The 22487-nt window shown below is 42.8% G+C and overlaps 1 protein-coding gene across 1 annotated transcript in view; it reads left to right on the forward strand.

Moving 5' to 3' along the window:
• The window catches only part of myo15ab (myosin XVAb), a gene marked incomplete at both ends in the record, with an annotated part of 57060 nt that overhangs the window by 31564 nt on the left and 3009 nt on the right, over positions 1–22487 (forward strand). Inside the window, 31 exons of the mRNA XM_080520678.1 lie at positions 1846–1925; positions 2019–2092; positions 5453–5561; positions 5721–5789; positions 5903–5967; positions 6053–6454; positions 8512–8581; positions 8692–8787; positions 9097–9157; positions 9680–9773; positions 9862–9979; positions 10998–11113; positions 11229–11288; positions 11413–11488; positions 11614–11729; positions 11815–11933; positions 12214–12355; positions 13023–13134; positions 13211–13285; positions 15168–15373; positions 15469–15587; positions 16311–16380; positions 16467–16539; positions 17005–17078; positions 17205–17287; positions 17496–17626; positions 17733–17827; positions 19084–19161; positions 19248–19344; positions 21390–21550; positions 21628–21761. Of these exons, the coding sequence (XP_080376804.1) occupies positions 1846–1925; positions 2019–2092; positions 5453–5561; positions 5721–5789; positions 5903–5967; positions 6053–6454; positions 8512–8581; positions 8692–8787; positions 9097–9157; positions 9680–9773; positions 9862–9979; positions 10998–11113; positions 11229–11288; positions 11413–11488; positions 11614–11729; positions 11815–11933; positions 12214–12355; positions 13023–13134; positions 13211–13285; positions 15168–15373; positions 15469–15587; positions 16311–16380; positions 16467–16539; positions 17005–17078; positions 17205–17287; positions 17496–17626; positions 17733–17827; positions 19084–19161; positions 19248–19344; positions 21390–21550; positions 21628–21761 (3375 nt within the window). The remainder of the gene's footprint in view (positions 1–1845; positions 1926–2018; positions 2093–5452; positions 5562–5720; positions 5790–5902; positions 5968–6052; positions 6455–8511; positions 8582–8691; positions 8788–9096; positions 9158–9679; positions 9774–9861; positions 9980–10997; positions 11114–11228; positions 11289–11412; positions 11489–11613; positions 11730–11814; positions 11934–12213; positions 12356–13022; positions 13135–13210; positions 13286–15167; positions 15374–15468; positions 15588–16310; positions 16381–16466; positions 16540–17004; positions 17079–17204; positions 17288–17495; positions 17627–17732; positions 17828–19083; positions 19162–19247; positions 19345–21389; positions 21551–21627; positions 21762–22487) is intronic.

Raw genomic sequence — 22487 nt, forward strand, 5'->3', positions numbered from 1 at the left:
TGGTTTTACTTTAGATTATTTTCAATCTTGCTGAATTTGCAGTCTATGTTCAAAGTGAAATGAATTGACCTGAATATGAGATTTCAACAACATTGCTGGGCAACCAACCAGTACTAAATCCCCATATGGCGGTTAATCCTCTGACCAGTGTTGAGCCACCAAAAAGTCACCTGAAGACAAGATGTCACAGATGTTGCAGTAGGAAACGTTCTCTCCGTAGGCTGTGATGTCATCCAGACATGTTTTTTTTTTTTAAGGAATAATAATCTGCTTATTCCCGTGGCATGTTCATCCAGATCAGGCATCAATTAACTCTCTGAGCTTTAATGTCAGCGGTGAACATACCTGTAAATGTCCTTGAACTTAACGTGACTTTATTTCATGTCATTTTGAATTGTATGGACTGTCTTAGAAAAAAGTTATTTAAAAAAAAACCCACATGATATCTAATAACTAACGCTTGCATTTCATGTGAATACTTCCAGTTAGCATAAGAAATGACGGTGTCTTCAAACTCTTTGTTTTTTTTAACTGTCTTCAACATTTTCATTCTGTATAGAGAAAATGGAAGACCTGAAAGGCACTTATATATAAAATGTATTATCATTATTGAGTACAAACTCAATGTAAGCTCCTTCTATGTCACACTATAGTTTTCAGATGTTTAATTTTGTTTTAACCTTCTCAGTTATTCAGGCTATTCAAATATATTCTATGATGATGTCAACATGTGTAATGTGCAAATACAAACTGAAATGGCATAGATTATTCAATGCACTATACAGTCATGCTGGGCGATCTCAAAATGATTTAACTATATTTTTGAAAAAATAGCGACTAATTCTCCAACTCCCACTATTACTCAATTAACAGTCCTAATGATTTCATACCTGGTGGCCGCAGAGCGGAAATCAGAAGCACAAAGGTCTCAAAATTGAGGAAAAAGTCTCACAAACAAGAAAATGAACAGGAAAAGAACAAAACAATAATCAGCAAGTGTAATTAAGATAAAAAAAAAGACTGTTATTTGGATAAATAAATCTCAAAGCACAATGATATTGAAATCATATGCACATTTTTATATGAAAAATTGTTTGTATATTTAGTTAAAAAGACACATATGAAGTGTACATTTGGATGAATAAAACAATGTTTTTAAAGAAGAAAAAAAAGCCAAAAGTAAAACACCCATAGACGCAGATAGACATTAAGTTGTTTCAATGCCACCCCACTCTGCATTCGTGCAGTTTTTAGAGGTGAAATATCCAGCGAATCATTGAGAAAAAAAGAAAAAGAAAGAAATAATAGCCATAGATTTGTCAGATGTTCTTTCTTGAATCATGTCACAATCCCTCCGATCCATCATGTTCACAAAAGACTTCAGGTTCAAAATCGCTGGACAAAAATACACAACTGCAAAACTACAATCATCTCATGAATGTTGGTATATTTTGACTCACAGCTCAGCTTAAAGCATCATTTTTGCGTGAGTCTGTTTTGACTGATCACTGCTAAAATCAAAGGTCGTTCAGTTGTCTGGTTTCAGTTCACGCTCAGTGTTTTGATTCTGCTTCGCATCACGGCAGGAAACCTATTTCAGCTCTCAAAAAAAAAACAAGCCATCAAACCTCAGACATACACATTTATCACCAAGCCGGTGAACAATGAGGAGCACTTAGCAGGTACGGAGGCCGCGTTTGACGAAAAACAACACTTAAATAGAACAAATGTTTGTTCCAACCTCCACCAATCAAGACTTAAACTAGAGTCAAGGTGAAGATCACTGTTGTTTGGAGCCTCGGGATGTATAAAATAAGAACCTGCTGTTTTCTTATTTCCCCACAGAAGCCTGTTGGGTGGCGGCTTCGACATGAAGGATGACGTGTTGTCTCCCACCATACCCGCTTGTGACGGATTCGGCCAAGGTACATTAGTGAGACGCTGCAGAGATGGCGTGAGTACAGAAATTAACGTTGAGCTGCACAGGCCGTGAACTCCTGTCGTCCCTTCTCGCTCAGACTTGGAGCCTCAGAGAGGGATGGATCGTTATCTTGACAGCCTGTTTGACCCTGTACTGTCAGACGGCGCCGGAGTAAGTTGCATAACCCACTCCCCGTGACACACTTGACCACCAATTTCACCGGCAGCTACGAAGAAACTAATTATTTCACTTCTGCTATTCTTTAAGCGTAGAGGTAACGGGAAGTGAGCCCGCAGGGGATTAGGCTCCTTCTCATACGTGCACAAGTCATGAATGTGACAGCTGTAGTTAAACCACATTTCAGTGTGTATCCCTGAGCAGTTTAGTTGTTTGTTTGTTTTTTCTGGAAAATGTATTTAATTCAGATTTCCAAATTTGTACAGTTGGATTCAAGTTGTAGACACAACATACTATAGTGGGGATTTCAGCACCAGGAGTAATGTCATGGTACTTTACACAATATCTCACATCGTAACCGACTGTAACTCCGTTCCTTCCAGATCTACATTTAACAATTGAGAACAAACGATCTTTTCACAAACTCTACCTCATGGCAAGTGGATTTCACTTATATAGCACCACTTAATCCATCTATGTGGAGCGATTTGGTGTCTTGCTCGAGGACGCTTCAACATATGGACGGATAGAGATGTGGAATCGTACCTGCAACCTGGCATTAGAAAGACAACCCGCGCTAATTTGCATTAGTTAAGGTTTAGCTTTCAGCAGCTACGGATCGGATTTCTGAGCAACTAGAATCGTTGCTATCAGCCGTTCACTACTGGCTCTCAGTCTTACAAAACAAAATATTTGCCTTAGCAGCTTATCTGCAAAATTTTTTATTTTTTTTTTAAATAATGCAAATAATGGCTTTTGTTATTTTCAACACTTTGAAAGGGGTTCCGTCTGCGGGGATCAAACGCTCTTGTGGTTTTGGTCACGTTTGATCGGACTGCCTGAATTGAGAACTCTGCAAAAGTTATTTGCCAGTAACTTACACTTGGTTTTGCTCTTAATCTCTTCAAAGCATCACTTTATTTCAAATGTACATAATTAGATGTATTCAGAGGGGCTCAGGTTATGCAAACAAAATATATACAATTTATTTTCATGAATATGCACCAAAACTAGTTGCTGGAGCCTTGATGAATAGCATCCAGAAAATATATATACGTATATAGGGTTTGTTGTAAGCTCTGCGTGACATGCTAAAACTAAATATGTATTTTTTTCCTTTACTCTCGCGTTGCACTTCATTTGTTCTCATAAAATCGTGATATTGAATGACGCGCCGACACATTCAGTCGTTGCAGTCGAACACGGGCCACGTTGGATCCATCAGCTGGGACGGGGATGTGCCGAACGTTCGCCGCGCTATCGGATGTGGCTGACAGGAATTAGCATGTATCAGATGTGTTCTACAGACGTCTCCCGCCCAGCAACCTATTACGTTACCCAGTTACCGTAACTGTCACAGCCACCAGATCGCCACGGCGATTTCCCACCCCGGCAACGTGGGGATCTGCTTACGCGGGACTGACACTCTGGCAAATGAAGGACTTATTATTTAATGAGACACACACACACACACACACACACACACACACACACACACACACACACACACACACACACACACACACACACACACACACACACACACACACACTGTTGTGAAGATTTATGGGCCAGTGGTTGATTCCTGATGGAGTGCCTGAGCGAAGCACACACCCATTTTCACCGTCATTATCGACTCACCAGTAAAAACTTTGCAGTCACAGTTCTATTAGTTTGGTACCTGACGATTAATTATATCATACAAGATGTTTTAGAAAGCCAGTGGCCCCATGATACACCAACTACAATTATAATAAATGCTTATCTATAAATGCTGTGTTTAATCTGTCAATGAGGCAGTGCCACTAATTATAATTTCCATCCACATGGGATTAATTCAATTAAATACAATAATTCATCATTACTGGGGAAAGTAAACTATTCTCCAGTATTTCAGTGTAAATTATACTTATTTTGCTTAGAATTAAATAGACCCAGGTATTAATAACACCAGATTTCTGTGAGCAAGCTAAACCTTTACATAATTAAAAAAGAAAAAGTAATGAAATGCAGATTACTGTCTGGTTTGTTCTGCAATCCATATTATCGTTTTTCTGGACTGATACAATATTTGAAAACCACCCAGAAAAGGAGTGAAATATGTTATATTTCTTTTCTTTTTTTTTCTACTTCTTTAATTTTACAAGTAAAATCAACGTGACTCTGACCTTCAACTTTTAGCCTCCAAAACCAACCTACTGTAAATGTCATTCAACTTGTGATTAAAGTTATTTTCCCTTAAATGGCTCAATGTGCATTTGAGATACTGCACGAACAAGAAGAAACAGTCAACCTAAAGATGAATTTAGCCCATAGCTAAATCTTGAGACGAGGCACAAACACTGACTATACGGGTTTTCTGTTTACAACAGGCAACATACAGTTGGAGAAAATCCGCAAGACACAAAACCTCCAGCTGTCAATGTTTGTCAAATGTTTTGGGAATATAGGCAGAGAAAGACCCCAACATGTGGCCGGGCTGAGGCCGAAAAAATGAAACGACTTTTCAGTGTGAGCAAGTTTGTAATATAGTAACCATGACAACCACTGAGAACTTATCAAAATGTCACTGTAACTTGCAATGTTTCACTTGTTTGATTTCAACAAGAACTGTACAAGTGACAGCCAAATTTGATTTTTTTTTTTTTTTTCTAAACTGCATCATAGTGATTTTCAATAGAGACTTTTCAACTTTACACCTCATTGAAGTTCAGGTGCAGGTCTGTAAATAACAAGGAATTATTTGTTCAGGTGGGTCACACTTGTACTTGTACGTCCACCAGTCCACATCCTGCCTTTTGCTATTTACTACTTACTAATCGAAGTCCTGGACTTGGTTTAAATGTATCATAGGTCATTTTTAGTCATGCATTTTCTTTGTCCTGAATGGCAACAATCATATTTGCTATTTTTGTTATGTCAAAATTTGCTTCTCAAGTTCTTGCTCAAAATACCAAAAAAAAAAAAAAAAAGTTAGAATCAGTACTTTTTGTCACAAAGTGGTGTTCCGTGTATAAGAGGGGAGGGGGATTATCTTTAAAACACAGGGAGTTGGGTGTAGTTTCTACAACTTCTTGATTAAAACTATCACATATTCTACCTTAAAGCAGAACAAAGTGCTGCGCTTCCACGATTCAAATCTAGGTTTTCATTCACTGACAATAAGAATTCAACAATTTTTTTTTAGAGACATAATATAATCGAGGGAAATCGGCATACTTTTATGTTTTGGCCCTTCATAGCAGTACGAGTTTTTTCAGACATCCGTCTTGCCCAGCTAAGATAAGGGATCATCCTCAGTCTGTCTCGATGGAGATTGTGATCAGGCGTCTGTCCTGCCTTCTCTCCTCGCAGGAGGCAGAAGCAGTGGCTGCGCTGTCCAGCAGGATGAAGGGAGCCGGGGGAGTCGGCGGCACGTGGCAGCAACAGGGGCGGCCCGCCGGCCCCCCGCCGCCACCCGGAGGTCCGCCACGACCGCAGACACACATGCTACACATTCACACGCCGTGCTCCTTCCCAGTGTTCCCCAATACAAACAAGTGCCGTAAAAACAAAACAGCCTGAGGAAGAAAAAAAAAATCTGGCGGAAACCTCTGATGCGAGTGTGTTTTTGCATCCGCAGCTGTGCGAGTGCTTCCTGTGGGAGGTGTGATGTCGCCTCCTGTTGCGGCGGTGGCACCTGTAACACCTGGTTTGTATCGAGTGCAATGACAAATGTGTGAAAGAAAAAAGGAAAAAAAAAAAACAACCTCATCCGACATGATTTTGCATTCCTCTGCCGTGTGTGCTGTGCGCCCTCTCCAGATGCCCAGCAGGCTGTTTTGGCCCAGCAGCAGCAGGCGATCGTGAACCAGCAGGCTATCATCATGGTAACTCCACGCTTCGCGTCGCCGCTGCTTTGCTGTGTCGCCGTCCGTCCTGCTGGAAGTCGAGCGTCTGTTCACTGTGTCCCAGGCCCAGCAGATGACCATGCAGGCGATGGCCATGGTGACCAGCCCGGTGTCCAGTCCGCCCACCTCCCCGCTCACGAGCCCCCCAATGAGTCCTCTGCTCAACCACCCGCCGAGCCCGTACGCCCCCGCCAGCCCGTACGCCGCCGTACCACCAAGTCCGTACGCGAATATCCCGCCGAGCCCCTACGCCAACTTCACCCCGACTCCCTACGCTGCGGCGACCATCCCACCCAGCCCCTATCCTCCCTCCGCTCAACAGGACCAGCCTCCGTCTCAGCCCCCAGCTCAGCCTGCTGCTGATCCTCAACCGGAGCCTCCGCCTCGGCCCCCCCACCTCAAACCTCGACCAAACCCCGCGAACAAAACGGAGGCGGCGCAGCCGAAGTCCGACCCCGCTGCACAGGTTCGGATTTCATACTCACGAGTTTGTTTGATTTTGGGGTGGAATCTTAATGGTAAACATATTGAACAAGAGCATGTAAATACATTTTTAGGAATTACTTTTGATGAAAAGTCAGTTGGAAGCCACATAGAAATAGCCTGAAGTCAAAATTTGCCAAACATTTTGGCATAATGTGTCAAATCTGATCAGTATCGGATCAAAATTCACTCAACTTATCATATAGCGCCATCCTTCTTCCACATCTTCTGGGTTATGGTTTGGAAACGTGGTGAAATAGTGTCGACCTTAATACACTAGCTGTAATGTAAAAGGCGCATAATTCCAACTCATATCCACATCGAACAGAGTCGAGAGCCTCAGGGGTTCTGGGTTTTTTTTGTGTCAACTCTATTTAATACTCAAAGCGCAGAGCAAAGCAAGTTAACGGTGAGAACCTGTATGAAACAATAGATGTGTTAATCAACAATTAATGTTAATTCATGTAATTTTGATATCAAATTGTTAAACCATGAAAGTAAATATAATAAAGAACATTTAATTGAGCTTAGGCTAATTATTTCAACACAGAACAAAGTCTCTAGTATAAAAACACATTTTATGGGAGGAAAAAAGTTTTCATAATTAATTGCAGTGTTATTTGACAGCTTTTTTTTTTGATTTTCCCTTAAAAAATAACGACGATTTTATGGTTTAGTTTATGGACTTAAAATTGCTGGAACAAAAGAATGAGCTGATAAAAAATTGGACGGCGTGCCCTCCTGGCACCCTGAGGCTCCTCCACGCTCTGGAGGGCGCCGTTGAGCCTCTTTCCCCCGGCTTTGGCCGACATGGAGTCATCGCCATCTCTGATCGATGTGACCGGGGTGGGTCATCGGCGTTCGGTCTCTGCCGTCTGAATGCCATGGCAACGACAAATGCCAAGCTGAGTCATGTCTGCTGTCCCCGGCGGGGTGAGGCCGCGGCCTCTCCTTCACTGTTGTCACCAGGGACATTGAACAGTGAGGCAATTAGGAGTCAAAAGGTTTTGCTTTTGAAACTTGTTTTTATGAAGTTTCTTTGGTGACCCGTGAGTTCAAAATGACGAGGGGTTGGTTATTTCCTCAGCAACAGTTATATTGTGTGGGTTTTTTTATGCGTTTTGAAGGAAAGACATATTCGGTATAAAAAATCTGAGGTTCAAGGGGACGTCTTATGCCTGTATGTTAGTTTTATTAAAAAAAATGTCTAAACAGTCCTGATAGAAATGAATGAGAAGCGGGTAAAACCATTGATCACTTTATTGAATTACACTATATGTATTTCAAACTTAATGTATTGCAGTACTTCTGAACTTGTGGGATGGGGGCATGAGAGAGTTTTCTTTTTTTTTTTTGAGGGGGTGGGGGTACAGTACCATGAAAAATATTTATATATTAAGCATTTACTTTTTCTAAAACGTAATCTATTACTGAATTTATTATTGTAAGTTTGTAAGTTAGTGGAGACTAATTAACATATAAGATAAACTTAAGTGGAAACTGATGAGTGCACACAATTCAATTTTAATTGTTTATGCATCCCAGTAGCCTTTTCCAATAATATATTATGTGGAAAAACGTGTAAATTCAGCATTAAACCACGAACTACTACTTTTAATGAGATGTGGCATAATCCATTGGGCAAATTTATTCTGTAATAGATGAGTTAACATGATCAAATCAACTTGGAATAGTACTACGGTTGCTGACAGTATATAAAGGCTAAGCATATATTTAGAATTAGATGCCTGGAGTAACTAGAATTGTGTGTGTCTTATTGTATTTAGTTGATAATGTTGCAGTGACTGGTGGGCACAGTATGGGCTCATCCTCCAAAAGCGAAAACACAATTAAGCAGAAACAAATAATTTTCTTCTCTAAAATGCTCACAAATTCCTTGTACAACGTGGTGCAATAAAACCATAATTCTGCAAGTTTACGAAGGTCCCTGAAGAGACGTCTGATGTGACTTCATCCAAAGCGCAGGAAAATTTAAAGCAGAATGTTAAGTGACGTCCTTTGTCTGTTTCTTTCTCGCAGAAGGACAGCGTCTCTCGGAGAAAGGCTCCAGGCATTCCGATAAACAAGGACAAACCAGCCAGGAAGTTTGGTAAGAGAGAGCAAGAAAGCCGGCAAGAGACTGAATAATAGTGCTTCGTCGAGAAATTACTAGTTTTGCTCTGCATAGAAGGTCTCAGCTGTGTTGTTTGTGTGTTTTAGCTCCAGTCGTGACGACTCGTCCTCCTCCTGTGGGTGAGGTGGTGAAATACTCACCTCGCTCTGCAGACCACCTCGTCCCCAGCCACGACGTCCAAGGTAGTCTACTTAACATGTTTACGTTTACAGGTTCTTCAATGTTGTGTAAAGTTCATTTGTTTAAGATTCAAGAAACTTTCATTATCCCCTCGGGGGCAATCTAAGACGACGCACATCGAGTAGTTCATGTAAAAACAACCATAAAAACTTAGCATAAAAAACCCCACCCATAAACCACATCATAAATATCATAAATACAGTGAAATGTTCATAGATTTTTATAAGTTTATCACTTTGACACAGAAAGAAACTATCATGCAATATAATTCATATGTTCTCTTCGCCGATCTGTTTCATATTATTATAAAGAAATCATCAAAAGGTACAACTCCCCACCGCCGCCACCAGACTCACTGCCACCTGGTAAGAGGTGAGGTTCTCACACACACACACACACACACACACACACACACACACACACACACACACACACACACACACACACACACACACACACACACACACACACACACACACACACACACACACACACACACACACACACTCTAACTTTAGTTTAGCTTTAAATCAAGTCTGCACTTAAAAATGTACACATTTTCTTTAATGGGGACTATATTTTCGGTGTAAAAGAGGTTAATAAATCTCCATAATGTCAGTGGGTGAACTAGCTTTATGTCCCCGCAATCGCAATACACACAGGCACACACTCACGGAAAACAACCAAACATACATAACAACTATGTCCCGAACTTGAAGTTCTGTTCTTTATGCATAAAGCACAGTGGTTAATCCTATGATCAGTCACATGCTGTGAGTCTGGCCTAAATTGAATGAAGACACCAAATATACACGCTCATGTTACACACATTATATTTGTACTTAAAACACCTTACAGCTGAAGTTTGAGGTTGGTTGGTGTGGGTGTGTGCAGGAGGCCAGAGGGGAAGTTTATGAAGAAGCAAACGGCGCGTGATGAAGCTCTCCAGATCCTCAAACCCCAGATGGAGCACCCTCCTGCTCCTCAGGTACAAACCTGACTATGTCTGATTGATGGACGACGCTCCTTGAAAGTGCATGTTACACATTACCAGGCAAGGTTTTTGTGTCCTGCAGCCCAAGCGTCCCGTCGCCCCCTCGCCCTCTGCATCTGCAATGAAAGAGGCGGGATTCAAACCCACCAAGAGCGTAAAGACGAAAGCTCCCGATCGGCCGATCGCCAAACCTCCCCCAGGTACTCACAACCCCCCAAAGTAAAGAAAAGCATATGGAGTTTCCTGCTCTGGTTGAATCTTCTGCCTCCCTCTCAGAAGAACAGATTGTGTATAATGTTGTGCTCCGTGCATTTCTTACCACACAAAGCCAAAGGGTGCCATTTTTAATTCATGCTTTATTGTTTTATTTTTACTCTACGGCATCAAACGTGGGAAAACGAAACCACTGAGCAGAAGAACAACCGCAAAACATATGTTCATTTAATGTGTTTATCTTTTCTCTCAACTTTAAAGCCCAAATAAATTAGTATTTTATAAAAAGCAAACATATTTACCTGGGAGTATTCTTAGAGTTGTAATGCAATCAGTACTACGCTTCAGTACCTCATAATTCTCGATATTTCAGAGGCATTTTGCCGCTTTCTTTCCCCTGTTGATTCACCAAACCTTCTGCTGGACCTTCTGCACGAGGAGCATTTATCTGTCTATATATTGCTCAGCCGACAGTCCAAACAAACTGATGAGTTCACGCACTCATTAGTCCGCCGCGGCAATCGCATGAAAAGCCCCGAGAGAGATTCTGTTCCTGATCCACAACAGTCGGGCCAAACCAGCAGTCCCCAGTGGCGTGCGAAGGTCCTCTGTAAACACACAGAGTTTGCTCTGTTGTGCAGCGACTGCCTGTCAGATGTACTGTATAACACCACCACTCTGTGTGGAGGACAAGCTTTAAGCTTTGGGCGTCTGGAGAAAAGCCAGGCATGCCAACGTCACAGAGAAAATAATAACAACTCTATTGTTTAAAGCAACATAGCATCCCAATCATCGTCTGGCTGAGTGTAGATTGACCAATTTAAGTCGCAAGATTAAAAAGGATAAATTAAGGTTAAGAGGACAGTAACATGCATTCACTGTTACAGCAGGTGGAGGGCAAATCTTTCATTTCTGTCATCAGGATTCCAACAATAAAGTATTATTTTGTCGTGGCGGGAACGAGATTGCTGGAAGAAAATAGCAGAGAATGTGTGTTTGGTGCAGTTTCCCGAGAGCTTCCAGTGGAGACGGAAACCATCCAGACACAACTTCATCAGAGCGCCAATGAGGAGCACTACACCTACACCAACGTTTCCTGGAGGCTGTATCTCAGGAAGGAGGTGGGCACACACACGAAAAACAACGAAACAACACAAAACAAAAACAACAACAAAAAAAAGATTAATTATCATCCGTAAAACGATCATGAGTTCAGTGTTTGAACTCTTTCAACAGGTTTTCTATCCCAAAGACGGCTTCAACAATCCTCTGGTGCTGGATCTCATTTTCAAACAGGCAACTCTTTCTTTATTCAACATTATGGTCTAATTTAAAAAAAATAAATAAATTGTGGAATAAATTTCCTAATACTTTTTCTCCACTCCTTTCCTCGTGCCTCCCCTCTTCCCCTGTTCTCCAGATAGTGAACGACACCCTGTCGGAGGCGTGTGTGCGCATCACCCGTGATGAAAGGCAGAAAATGAAAGCTCTTTTTGGTAGTCTGCCTGCTCTTCCTCGAGACATTCTCTTTTCTCTTTTTTTTTTCAAGGCCCGGCGCTCGATTTCCAAACACATCCCTTTGACATTCATGAGCCGCTGTTTCTGTTTGTGCGAATGGCAGCTAAACACGGTGTCGAACAGAACATGGACCCGGTGGAGGAGCACGTGAAGAAGACGGTTGTCGCCGCAGCCAGAGAAACCTGGGAAATATACTTCTCCAGACTCTTCCCTGCCTCGGTGAGCAGAGCCGGAGGAGGAGTCAGTGTGTTGATTTCGCTCTTATTAAACCTCACCTTGTGTGTGTGTGTGTGTGTGTGTGCAGGGAAGTGTGGGAACAGGTGTGCAGGTGCTATCAGTTTCCCACAGTGGCATCAAATTGCTAAAGACTGTGAAAAGCAGCGCTGCAGCCCCAGATTACTTCAGAGTCCTCCGACCCTACACGTATGTGGTGTTCTATTCTTACATTTTTTTGGAGAGACACTGGCAGTTCTTTGGCTTTGTTTCATCAGGGAGAATTAAACAATAAAAATGTGCATGACGGCTCTGAGTCAGCAACAACGCAGGTGTCAGTCACGGATATTCACGCCGAATAAAATGATTTGCACAGCGATGAAAAGCAAAAAGCCAGAATATTCAACTGTCATCATTCACATACTGTGAATAACAAGATACCATCTTGAATCGTGATTTTCTTTCAATTAATTGTCAACTTTATTTTAAGGTATGCAGACATCCTGTTTGTCACCATCCCGTCGGAAAACATGCTGGAGTTCAATTTGAGCAGTGAAAAGCTCATCCTGTTCTCCGCCAAGGCCTTCCAGGTCAAACATCTGATAGACACCTTCATCAGTGAAATCAAAAAGGTAGAGTATATTGCACAGTAGCGCAGGAAACAAATGGGAAGTGAGGAACTTTCAATTCCGTTTTTTCAATTCTCCTCAATGCAGCGTCTCAGTCAAGCCTTGGTATTGAGCTCTCACGTTCAATAAATTATTAGAGTGGTGGAATTCTGAACTTACTGGGATTTCAAATTCACCTCAGACTCTTGAGGGAAATTTTGTGAGAGAATTTGTATAAATTCGACAGACATTCCATGTCACTGTGGCATCCGATGCATTTGAGACGCAACGATTCAAAGGAGTCGCTCTGTCTGGTATCTGCTGCTTTTATTCGGCATGTTTGCAGAGTTCGACATAACATCATCCTGAATATCGGATGGGCCCACTTATTTAAGACCTTTTTCTAGGAAAACAGCCCATCAGGCCAAATCACTGTTATTCTGTAACAGGGAAAACAGCTGAGTGATTTATCAGCTTGAAAGTATTCACACTCCTTTTGAATAGTTTATTGAGACTTTCATTTTGGTCCCATTCATTTCATACCTTTCATCACATACTGTAGCAGCCCTCCTTACTATTTCAGTCCAGATGGAAATTTAACCCTTTGTGAGTGTCCTATGTGATTTATTTATTTTTTTATATTTTTTTTTTTTAAAGGAAGAGATTGTGTCATTGTGGTATTTCTCCTCAGGACTCGGACTACGTGGTTGCAGAACGTAACTTTGTGACAGACGACCGCTCGATGCTCAGCTTCCATAAAGGGGACATCATCAGGCTGCAGGTCATGGACGGTCTGGAGAAAGGTGAGCGTCGGCTGTGGAGGATTTGTGTTGCACTTTATTTGAACCTGTGATCTAAGCGCTTGAATCTGCCGTCCAGGTCACAGCTACGGCTGTGTGGTGAGGAGGAAGGTGGTGTTTTTGGAGGAGTTGAAGAGGGACACACAAGACTTTGGTGAGTGCTCATGGAATCGACTTACTTTCATTAAAAAAAGCAAAATGGATCAATAAACCTGCCATATTGGTAAATTGTACCTCAATTTCAGCATCACGGCCAAAGTCAATTCGGAGAGACAGCTCTGAACGATTTACCGAGCTGGACTGTGCGCGTGTACCCTGGAGATATTGTGTTATTTTTAAACCAAGGAAAAAAATGATGCAGCGACATAGCCTTCGGCATTCTTTAAATACAATATTGTATCAGAAAATGTATTTTCCCAATGGAAAGTGGCGACACAATTTGAAAAAATATTGACTCATGCCATTCCTTGAGGACGTCAGAGATGAAAAAAGGATCACATATGTCACGTCAAGCTGACGCTGAGTTACACAGGCGGCGATGAAAGTGCACCTGCACACAGATTTTTAATTTACTGTGATGCGTTGGCTTTTTATTCAGACCTTGAGATCTGCTTTCAAACGTTTTCATTAATAAAAAGTGCACAGAGTGCCGGATGCAGACTAATGTAACATTCGAATCTCTGACGTTTGGTTCTTTCTAAACTGGGAACGTTCAAGGCAACTTCCTGCTCCCATTGTCTGTCTGTCTGTCTGCCTGTCTGTCTGTCTGTCTGTCTGCCTGTCTGTCTGCCTGTCTGTCTGTCTGTCTGTCTGCCTGTCTGTCTGTCTGCCTGCCTGTTTCAAAAAGACTATAGTTAACTTCTTCTATTTACACATCCATTACACTGAGGTTTTTTTTATTCATAAATGTGACTTCAGCCTGATCTCTGTATTTACCTCTGTTTTGACATCCGTCGGCTCCCTTTGGGAAATCTTGAGGTATTTAGCAACTACATGCTTTGCTTCATTCACTACTTCGCAGCTTTTTCTTCCAGACCTTTTTTTAATCGGGATAAGTGCTTCAACATAAAGGAGGTGAAAATAAAAAGCTAAAACGCTTGGTAAAGCCGAGAGGAATTGTAAAATGAAATGTAATTCCTCTGAATTCATAAATTTGTGCCTCTTAAACTCATCAATATGTATATTATAACCACTGACAGGTGAGGGTAATATTATCAAATACGTCTGTATTATGACATGCATTACTAGTTCCAAAGTGTAATAGCTTAACGTCTGGGTCGGGACATCTCTGACACTGCGTCTATTGTGGGGTTTTCCATGTCTGCTGTGATCAGTATCTGTCAACAGGGGTCAAAGTAAATCTAAAAAAAACAGTGACAGAGTTAGGAGAAGCCAAGGCTCATTGATGCACATGGATAGTTCAGGTGAACCTGTATGGTCAAACCCAACAGAGTAAAAACTGCTGTATGGTAACTTAAACTACTGCAGAAGTAAATTCTGTTTAATATATCAAACTTTCAGAATACATAGTTTCTTGCAATTTGTTAATAATGAGGGTATGTGGCTGCAGACCAGTCAGGATGCCCATGCTCCTAATGTTATGCAGTATTGGTGCATAATCGAGAGGTATGGCGCTTTTTCCACTACCCACCCAGCTACTACTTTTTATTACTTAAAGCATAAGATAAAGCATAAGGACCGATATTCCACCAGACCAAGGTTAAGCTATCTATAGGTTAATTTGTGTTAATTTGCAGAAAAGTAGTGTCAAAAGTGGCAGAGAGCCCGGTGTGTGCAGTGACTGTGATTAGAGCAAAGCCGGCATTATGTGCCAGGTTATCAGCGCAGCAGGGGGCACAGAGTCAAGTCTTGTAGATGATAAAGAAATCGGTGCAGATAGGAATCAAAGCCATTCAAATGAAAAGCAGGCCCGCTGTTAAGGGGAAAGGCAGATAGTGATCGGGGCTTAAAGCAGAGGGAAAAACCTGTTTGAGGATGCACGCTCATGATCCCTCCGCTCTGTGTTTCTGCGTCAGGCTGGAAGTTCGGTGCCGTGTTCAGCCGCCCGGGGGGCTTCCCGGCCGAGTGTGTCCATCCCGTCGCTCCACCAGACTTTCTGTCGCTGCCTCTGGACCGCAAGGCGGAGCCTCGGGGTGGAGCGGGCCAGTTTGCCGTCTCATCGGCCGTTGCCGTTGCTGTAGCGTCCACCATGGCCGCGCATGAAATAGATCAAACGATCGAGGTTAGCCGGCATGCATGGACACACACACACACACTTTCTCTCTGCCTTTCCAGCGGAACTCAGGTTGTTTGTCATTGTCACTCCTTGCCTTTCAGAAGGTTTCTCTCGACGGGTTTGGTGATGGAGAACTGGACGAGCGGGCCCTGCAGGACAGTAAATACGACATGTTGGAGTTCGCCAAAAAATACTTCAGACAGGCCCCCAGCGGGAAAGGGTGAGAGCGCCACACAAACACACAGATCTTCTCAAGCCGAAAGAACATTTACACAAGTTTGGTGTGACATGCACCGTGTGAAAACAGCACTTTTCAGTTCATGTCGCTTCATAGCCTGACTTTCACAACAGAGTGTAGGGGCCGCATCCAAGAAAACAGGAAGTTTTTCCACTTGTAGTTTGGAACAAGAAGAAGAACAAGCAGTAGAGTGTCAAGCGTGTTAGAAATTTAAGAATTCATGCAAAGAAAGAATCACACTGAAATGGTGAGTCGGATATATCGACTCATGTTAATTTCAGAGCTGAAACACGTGTCCTGGATGTTGTAACTTAAAAAGGCCAACAACCCGCTCGAGGCCAAAGGAAACGGGGTTTAGCAGAGGATCATTATGAGCCACAGTCACCGCCTCAGCACGCTTCCGCTGTGCCACTCGACATGCATGTTGTACCGTAGTTTCCCTTTTATTCGTAATTTTTCATTGACCCCTTGCTGCTCAGTCAGGATCCCCTTCAGGTCTACATCTTACCCACAGGGATATAAAAAGCAACGGTGTGCGAAAAGGTATAGCATATAAAAGCAGTTCCCGGCATGTAAAGTAGTTCAATCAACTCCACCTTCACCAACTGACAACTGCGTGTACAGTAAGTGCAGCAGTGATAATGACGCAATGACGGGAGCTGTTTGAATCCGAAAGCTTCACGCTGTGACTGATTCTGTTCTCAGAGATTCCCTGAAGAGCAAAAGCAAAAACAGAGACTCCAGAGAGCCCACTGAAATGATCAAGTTTTCCAAGGTACCGTCGTCTTGTCATCGCTTACGAACCAGCTCGTCAAGGTGTTTTCGCATTCAGCTTCACTTGTGTGACTTTCTCCTCTGCAGACTCCTCTGACAGAGTCTCTGATCGAGTTCACGGACCCGGCCATGAACAGAGTGGCAGCCGACCTCTTCCTGTGTGAGTTCTCACCTTCTCTGGGCTCTTCTCTAGTTACATCTTCTGATTACACTCGGGCTCCTATTCGTGCTTGGTTAAAATGTTCCCGTGGCGTGGTACATCTTACCCGTCTGTCCGGCCTTGACGGCAGAGAATTCCTCGTTGGCACTTCCAATCCTCCGATGATTTCTCTGTGGTTTCCTCCCCCGTGTGAACTCGGCGCCTGAGGGACGAGGATGTCGTGCAGATTGTTAAGCTCTTAAGTGAAAATTCTCAATATGTCCTACGAGGTCATATGAACAGAAATGACACAATGGCGCATTGAATCTGTCGGCACATTCTGCACGTCAGCGCTTATATTTTGTTGGTGTGTGTGTGTGTGTGTGTGTGTGTGGGTGTGTGTGTGTGTGTGTGTGTGTGTGTGTGTGTGTGTGTGTGCGTGCGTGCGTGCGTGTGTGTGTGTGTCCTGTTGTGTAATTCGTGTAGCCGTCATGCGTTTCATGGGCGACTCTACACCTCGGGGCCTGACGGAACAGGAAGTGGTCAGCACCTTCCTCAAGGTAATCATGCACATGATTATTTATTGAGCTGTGATTTTCTCTTTGACACTTTTTCTATATGTGTGTGTGTGTGTGTGTGTGTGTGTGTGTGTGTGTGTGTGTGTGTGTGTGTGTGTGGGTCCTCAGCTCATAGGAGAGTTCACCTTGATGAGGGATGAGGCTTACTGCCAGCTCCTCAAACAGCTTACCACTAACACCAGCTCCAAACCGTAAGTCAGCTGGAGGCACATTAACGGCATGCGAGCCACACACTGACACACGCTACAAGCCTCTTTCGTCACTGAGCCTGTGATCTTGTGTGTGTGTGTGTGTGTGTGTGTGTGTGTGTGTGTGTGTGTGTGTGTGTGTGTGTGTGTGTGTGTGTGTGTGTGTGTGTGTGTGTGTCTGCGTGCGCGGCACTCCTCTGCTGCTCCGCAGTGACAGTTGCCAGCGAGGCTGGAGGCTGCTGTACATCCTGACTGCTTTCCACCGCTGCTCCGAGGTCCTCAAACCCTTCCTGCTGAAATACCTGCAGCAGGCCTCCCGCAGCGCCGGCGCACAGTATCAGGGTGAAAACACCGCGCGGGCACACAGAAACAAAAGGCGTTTTACGTAACCGGCGCGCGCCAGCAAAGCCATCGCTGGGGCGTAAATGTTTCTTTTCGTGTGCCGCAGGTATAGCCAAGGCGTGCGAGCAGAACCTGAAGAAGACGTTCCAGTATGGTGGTCGCACTGTTCCCCCCAGCAGCATGGAGCTGAAGGCGATGATGGTCTGTGTTTCCTCCTATCATCGAAATGTCCGTTCAAAGAATCAACATATTGTGTACAAAAATGATGATTTAATAGGTTTTAATGTGATATCAAGTTGTGTTCATGCTCAAGAGACAATTTGCGATTTTCCAACTACTGAAGTTAAATTATAGAGACATGCTCATGAACGCAATTACCACAAACACTTAATTACAGAAATATTATAAGCGAATTCCTTCCACCCCTGGCAAAGATCCTCTACGTCACATGAGAGACGTAAAACGTTAAAAGTCATTTGAGGAAAATGTGCATACATGCCTGATCTCTGATTTTATTCCAGCGTTGACACTTTTCTTTGACACGGAAAAAGACCAAATCTGTTTTGATTAACAATCGGCTGGTTTTACGTTCACAGAGCTTTACGGTCTTAATCCAAAACCTCCCCAGAACGCAACTCAAAGACTATGGGAGAATCTACATGGCTGCAGTGTTGCTGGGGACCGTCGTCTCAAATATTTGCCAACAAGTGCACCTTTTTACTCCTGTTTCAGCAACACTTGGCCAAACGTGCAGCGCACGGCTTTTTTTTTGTTGGTAACATATTTCAAAGATGCAACAAGAGACTTGCAAGCCATTTTTAAAAATTTATTTTGGAGCTGTTGGGCTGATTGCCTTAAAGAGGGGAGCTTAACGAGACACTCATATTAGTTATCTTCAGAGCTGTGGGGAAGAAGAAAAAAACTGAAAAAAGAAATAAGTCAAACCAATGAAATGTATCCCGAAACCACATCTTAAAATAATGGAAGCTTAATTAAAGCACAATCAGAGCAGAAAAATACACTACCAATATTAGCAACAACAGCATAACAAATGAAAAGAGCTTTTAGGACGAGCAGAAGGCCGAAGACATGCTGAAAGAGAATTCAATTGTAAGACACACTGAGGCAATTTCAAAACCACATGAATTCACAATCAATGCAAAATCAATGGCGAGAGGCTCTACTCGAATTTAAAAATCACCCTTTGAAAGGAAAACTTCCTTATGGCTGCACAAAGAACATGTGAACCATGAAAAGCCTCATCAGAGCAATCAAGTGATTTAGATCTCAGTGTATCTTGAAGTGCATCATATTTTCCGTGCAGCATGAAGCAGCCAGTCTTAAATTTGCAGTGATTTACTGTATCCTCTGCATTTAGATGTCACCGCCCGGGTATTTACAGTATACGGTATATATAGATCGGGACACTTTGTGAGTGTGTGTTTGCCTTTCCTCAGGCGGGACGGAGTTCCAAACGCCAGCTGTTTCTCTTTCCTGGAGGCATCGAACGCCATGTGAAAATCAAAACCGGTTCTGTAAGTGCTGAGCAGCCGGCGACGGTGGCGTCCGGCGTGCGGGGAGGCTTTTGACCCACTCCGCCGTCTTATGTTGTGTTTTTCAGGTTGCCCTGGAGGTGATTGAGGAACTGTGTTATGAGATGGGCTTACACCGGCTGGAGGCCATGGAAGAGTATGCCGTGTTTTTGGTGACCAACAGAGGTGCACACACACACACACACACACACACACACATGCACACACACACACACACACACACGCACACACACACACACTAAACAGCGTCATGCGTGAAGCAGATCCGCTCACAGATCACATATCAGCCTGCTCTCTGGTTTCGAGCTGCAGGAGAAAGTCATTATGTTCTCAAGTCGTGATGAGACTGTCGTAGCAAAAACAACGGGGGTGGGGGGGGGGGGGGCGGGTGGGAGTGGGGGTGGCTCTCAATATCATATAATCATTTCACAAACAAGTTTGGTGAAACTCTGCCAATCACACCCCAGTGTTCAGCCGTCCCTCTTTATTATGTGCAAGCTTCCCGACACGACACTCTTGATGTATAACGAAACATCACAATCTAAACTTTTGTTAATCCGTCTGATTTCCGCACTTTGTTCCTGCTCCGTTTGCTGAGTGAATGCACAGTAAATTGGATCTTTTTTTTTTTTTTTTTTTTCACTTTTTCTGCAATCGATCAAAGAAGACACTTGCTGAATCACCATGTGCTGCACACTGTTTTCTCAAAATGACTCCAGAAATAATGCTTCTATGCCTTTAGCCTTTTTGGGGTTTTTGATTTTTTGGGGGGTTGGGGGGGTTATAGGGGGGGGACTCTGGGCTGAATGTTTGAGGGTTGAATATCTCCACATGAGAACAGCTGGCAGCTGCTCCTGCTCGTGTTCTATTCTGAAGCACAGCGGGCCGCTCAGCGTGGGGCTACTCCACTACTAACATGACATTTCAGAGCATGTGTGCCTGTAGTTTCTGCTTGGTTTTTTTTTGTTTTTGTTAGTGCAGGTCAAATCAAATGCTGAGCAAAACATTTGGAAACCCTCAATGGGCGAAATGCATACATAAGTGTACTAACAAATCATTACACGTGACGCAGACGCAGGTGATTTCTTTGGCTGCACTCGCTCCAACATGTTTAATTTGAGCATAAACAGGCACAAATTCAAATAAGTAAGAGTTGTGTCTTGCAAATCTCAGTATTTGGAGACTCAACAGTTCCGCTGCGTCTCGTAAATCTTCTTCATCTTCTGTGCCACTTTATCCAATCCCGAGCCGTGGGGAGCCGATCCCAGCTGACTGTACTTGAAGGCAGAGTACAAACTGGACGGGTCACCCATCCATCACACAGCAAGCACAGAGGGAGACACACACGCTGCGAGACAGCGGTGCTCACCGCAGCACAATGTTGAGCTGATGACAGTCAAAGAAAGCATGACGAAGTAGTTTTGTGAAGCGCTGAGATAGGTGATGCTTTACAAGGTGCTTTGGGAAACTTGTAAAAATTGCACCTTACGCGACTCACATTAACGGAAATACACACAACCAGATGAGTCTGATAAATCGCATCAGGGCTCTTTTGCTATAAATGTATATATGTGTATTGTTTGACGCGACCACTTAATCACAGTCTTTTATTTCCTGGTATGTTCAGCGTACAAGGCATTTGTTTTTGGGGGGGTTTTGGACAGCGTCGATTTAAAAAGAATGGATAAAGATACTTACACGGAGTTACATAACATTTACAATACACATTTACATATATTCACATATAACTATAACAAAAAAAACACCAATCGTGACAATTTATTAGACACACTCAAAAAAATGTATTGACCGTTTTACAAATACATATGACAGCATTTTATAAAAGTGTGAACATCCTACAGAAAAATGTTGAAATATTGAATATTTTCTCCAAAAGAAATATTTATTTCATGGCTTAAGTGTTTCAAAAAAAAAATTTTTATTTATATTTGAATAATTATGGCTTGAGTTAAAGAAAATACTAAAAAAAATCTAACATTTTGGAATAAAATATATTGAGATGCTGGAATTTTTATTTTCATGACTGATATGCTAAACATATAAAAAATAAAGCAAAAAAAACAAAACAAAGTGAAATATTGGATGGCTGGATGGATCTGCACTTTGTACTGTGCTTTGACTCACAATCCCCTGGGATCTCAAAAAAGAAGCGGTATAAAAAGTGAACACCGTTGCTTCACTGTTCCCAGGTCAGAATGTGCGTCCGCTGAACAAACACGAGTACATCCTGGATGTGGCGACAGAGGCCGAGTTGGTGGACACCAACTACAGCTTCTGGTTCAGACGGGTCGTCTGGACTCAGCCGCTCAAGTTCGACAACGAGCTTTGTGTCGCCATGCACTACAACCAGGTACGACGGTCGGTGTTTCACATACAACCTGCCGGCCACTCACGTATGTGTGTGTTTCACTGTGCGTGAACCCTTAGATCCTTCCGGATTATCGCAAAGGTCTCCTGAATGTTCTCCCGCACGGAAAAGTGAGCGATCAGCAGTTCCACCAGATCTCCAAACTGGCGGCTTTGCAGCACAAAGCCAAAGACATCATCTTCATCCCCAGCATGTGAGCGAACCACACCACTGAGAGAGTGATTCAGCTTTATTCCTCATCACCGCCAAAGTGGACGGCCGGCAAATTCTGCCTATAGTTCCATATCTTTTACACCTGTCAGGAGTCCACTTTATTACTCTTATCCCCACCGGTTCATCACGTTAATATTGATTTTATATCAGGCCGATACTAAACTAACACTATAAAATCCTCCTTGATAAAGTAAGCCAGCCTGCGATCAATATACAGAGAGCAAGAAGCTGTTTATTATGTGCCTCAAGTTGCACGTCTTATCGTCTTGAGCATTCATGAAACACAGATGCATCAGCTTATACTCCAACATTTAGCCAGATTTTTTACCCATAAAGTCAATGCTCCATTCAAAAAAAAAAAAATTTTTTGTTTACGAGTCAAGTTGCGACGTGTGAAAGGATAAAAGCACTCCGCACAATTTCATATTTTCTGCCTTTGTTTAATTCACCCACATTCCTACCGTTATTTGCTGTCCCACGGTTCGGATTGCACATTTTATTGACAGTCAAGCACCATGTGATTAACCAACAGTAACCTGTGTACGTTACTGTTGTGCACGACTCCAGGACGGCAGAATGTGGATGCGTTTCAGAGCAAATGTCCATTTTTGACTTGTTTAACTATAAACTGTTCTCGACCTGCAGAATTTTTCTTTTAAATATCTCAGAATATAATTGACTCCCTTTAACCCAATAAAATTATACT

Source organism: Blennius ocellaris (genome assembly GCF_963422515.1).
Source record: "Blennius ocellaris genome assembly, chromosome: 3".
NCBI lineage: Eukaryota > Metazoa > Chordata > Actinopteri > Blenniiformes > Blenniidae > Blennius > Blennius ocellaris.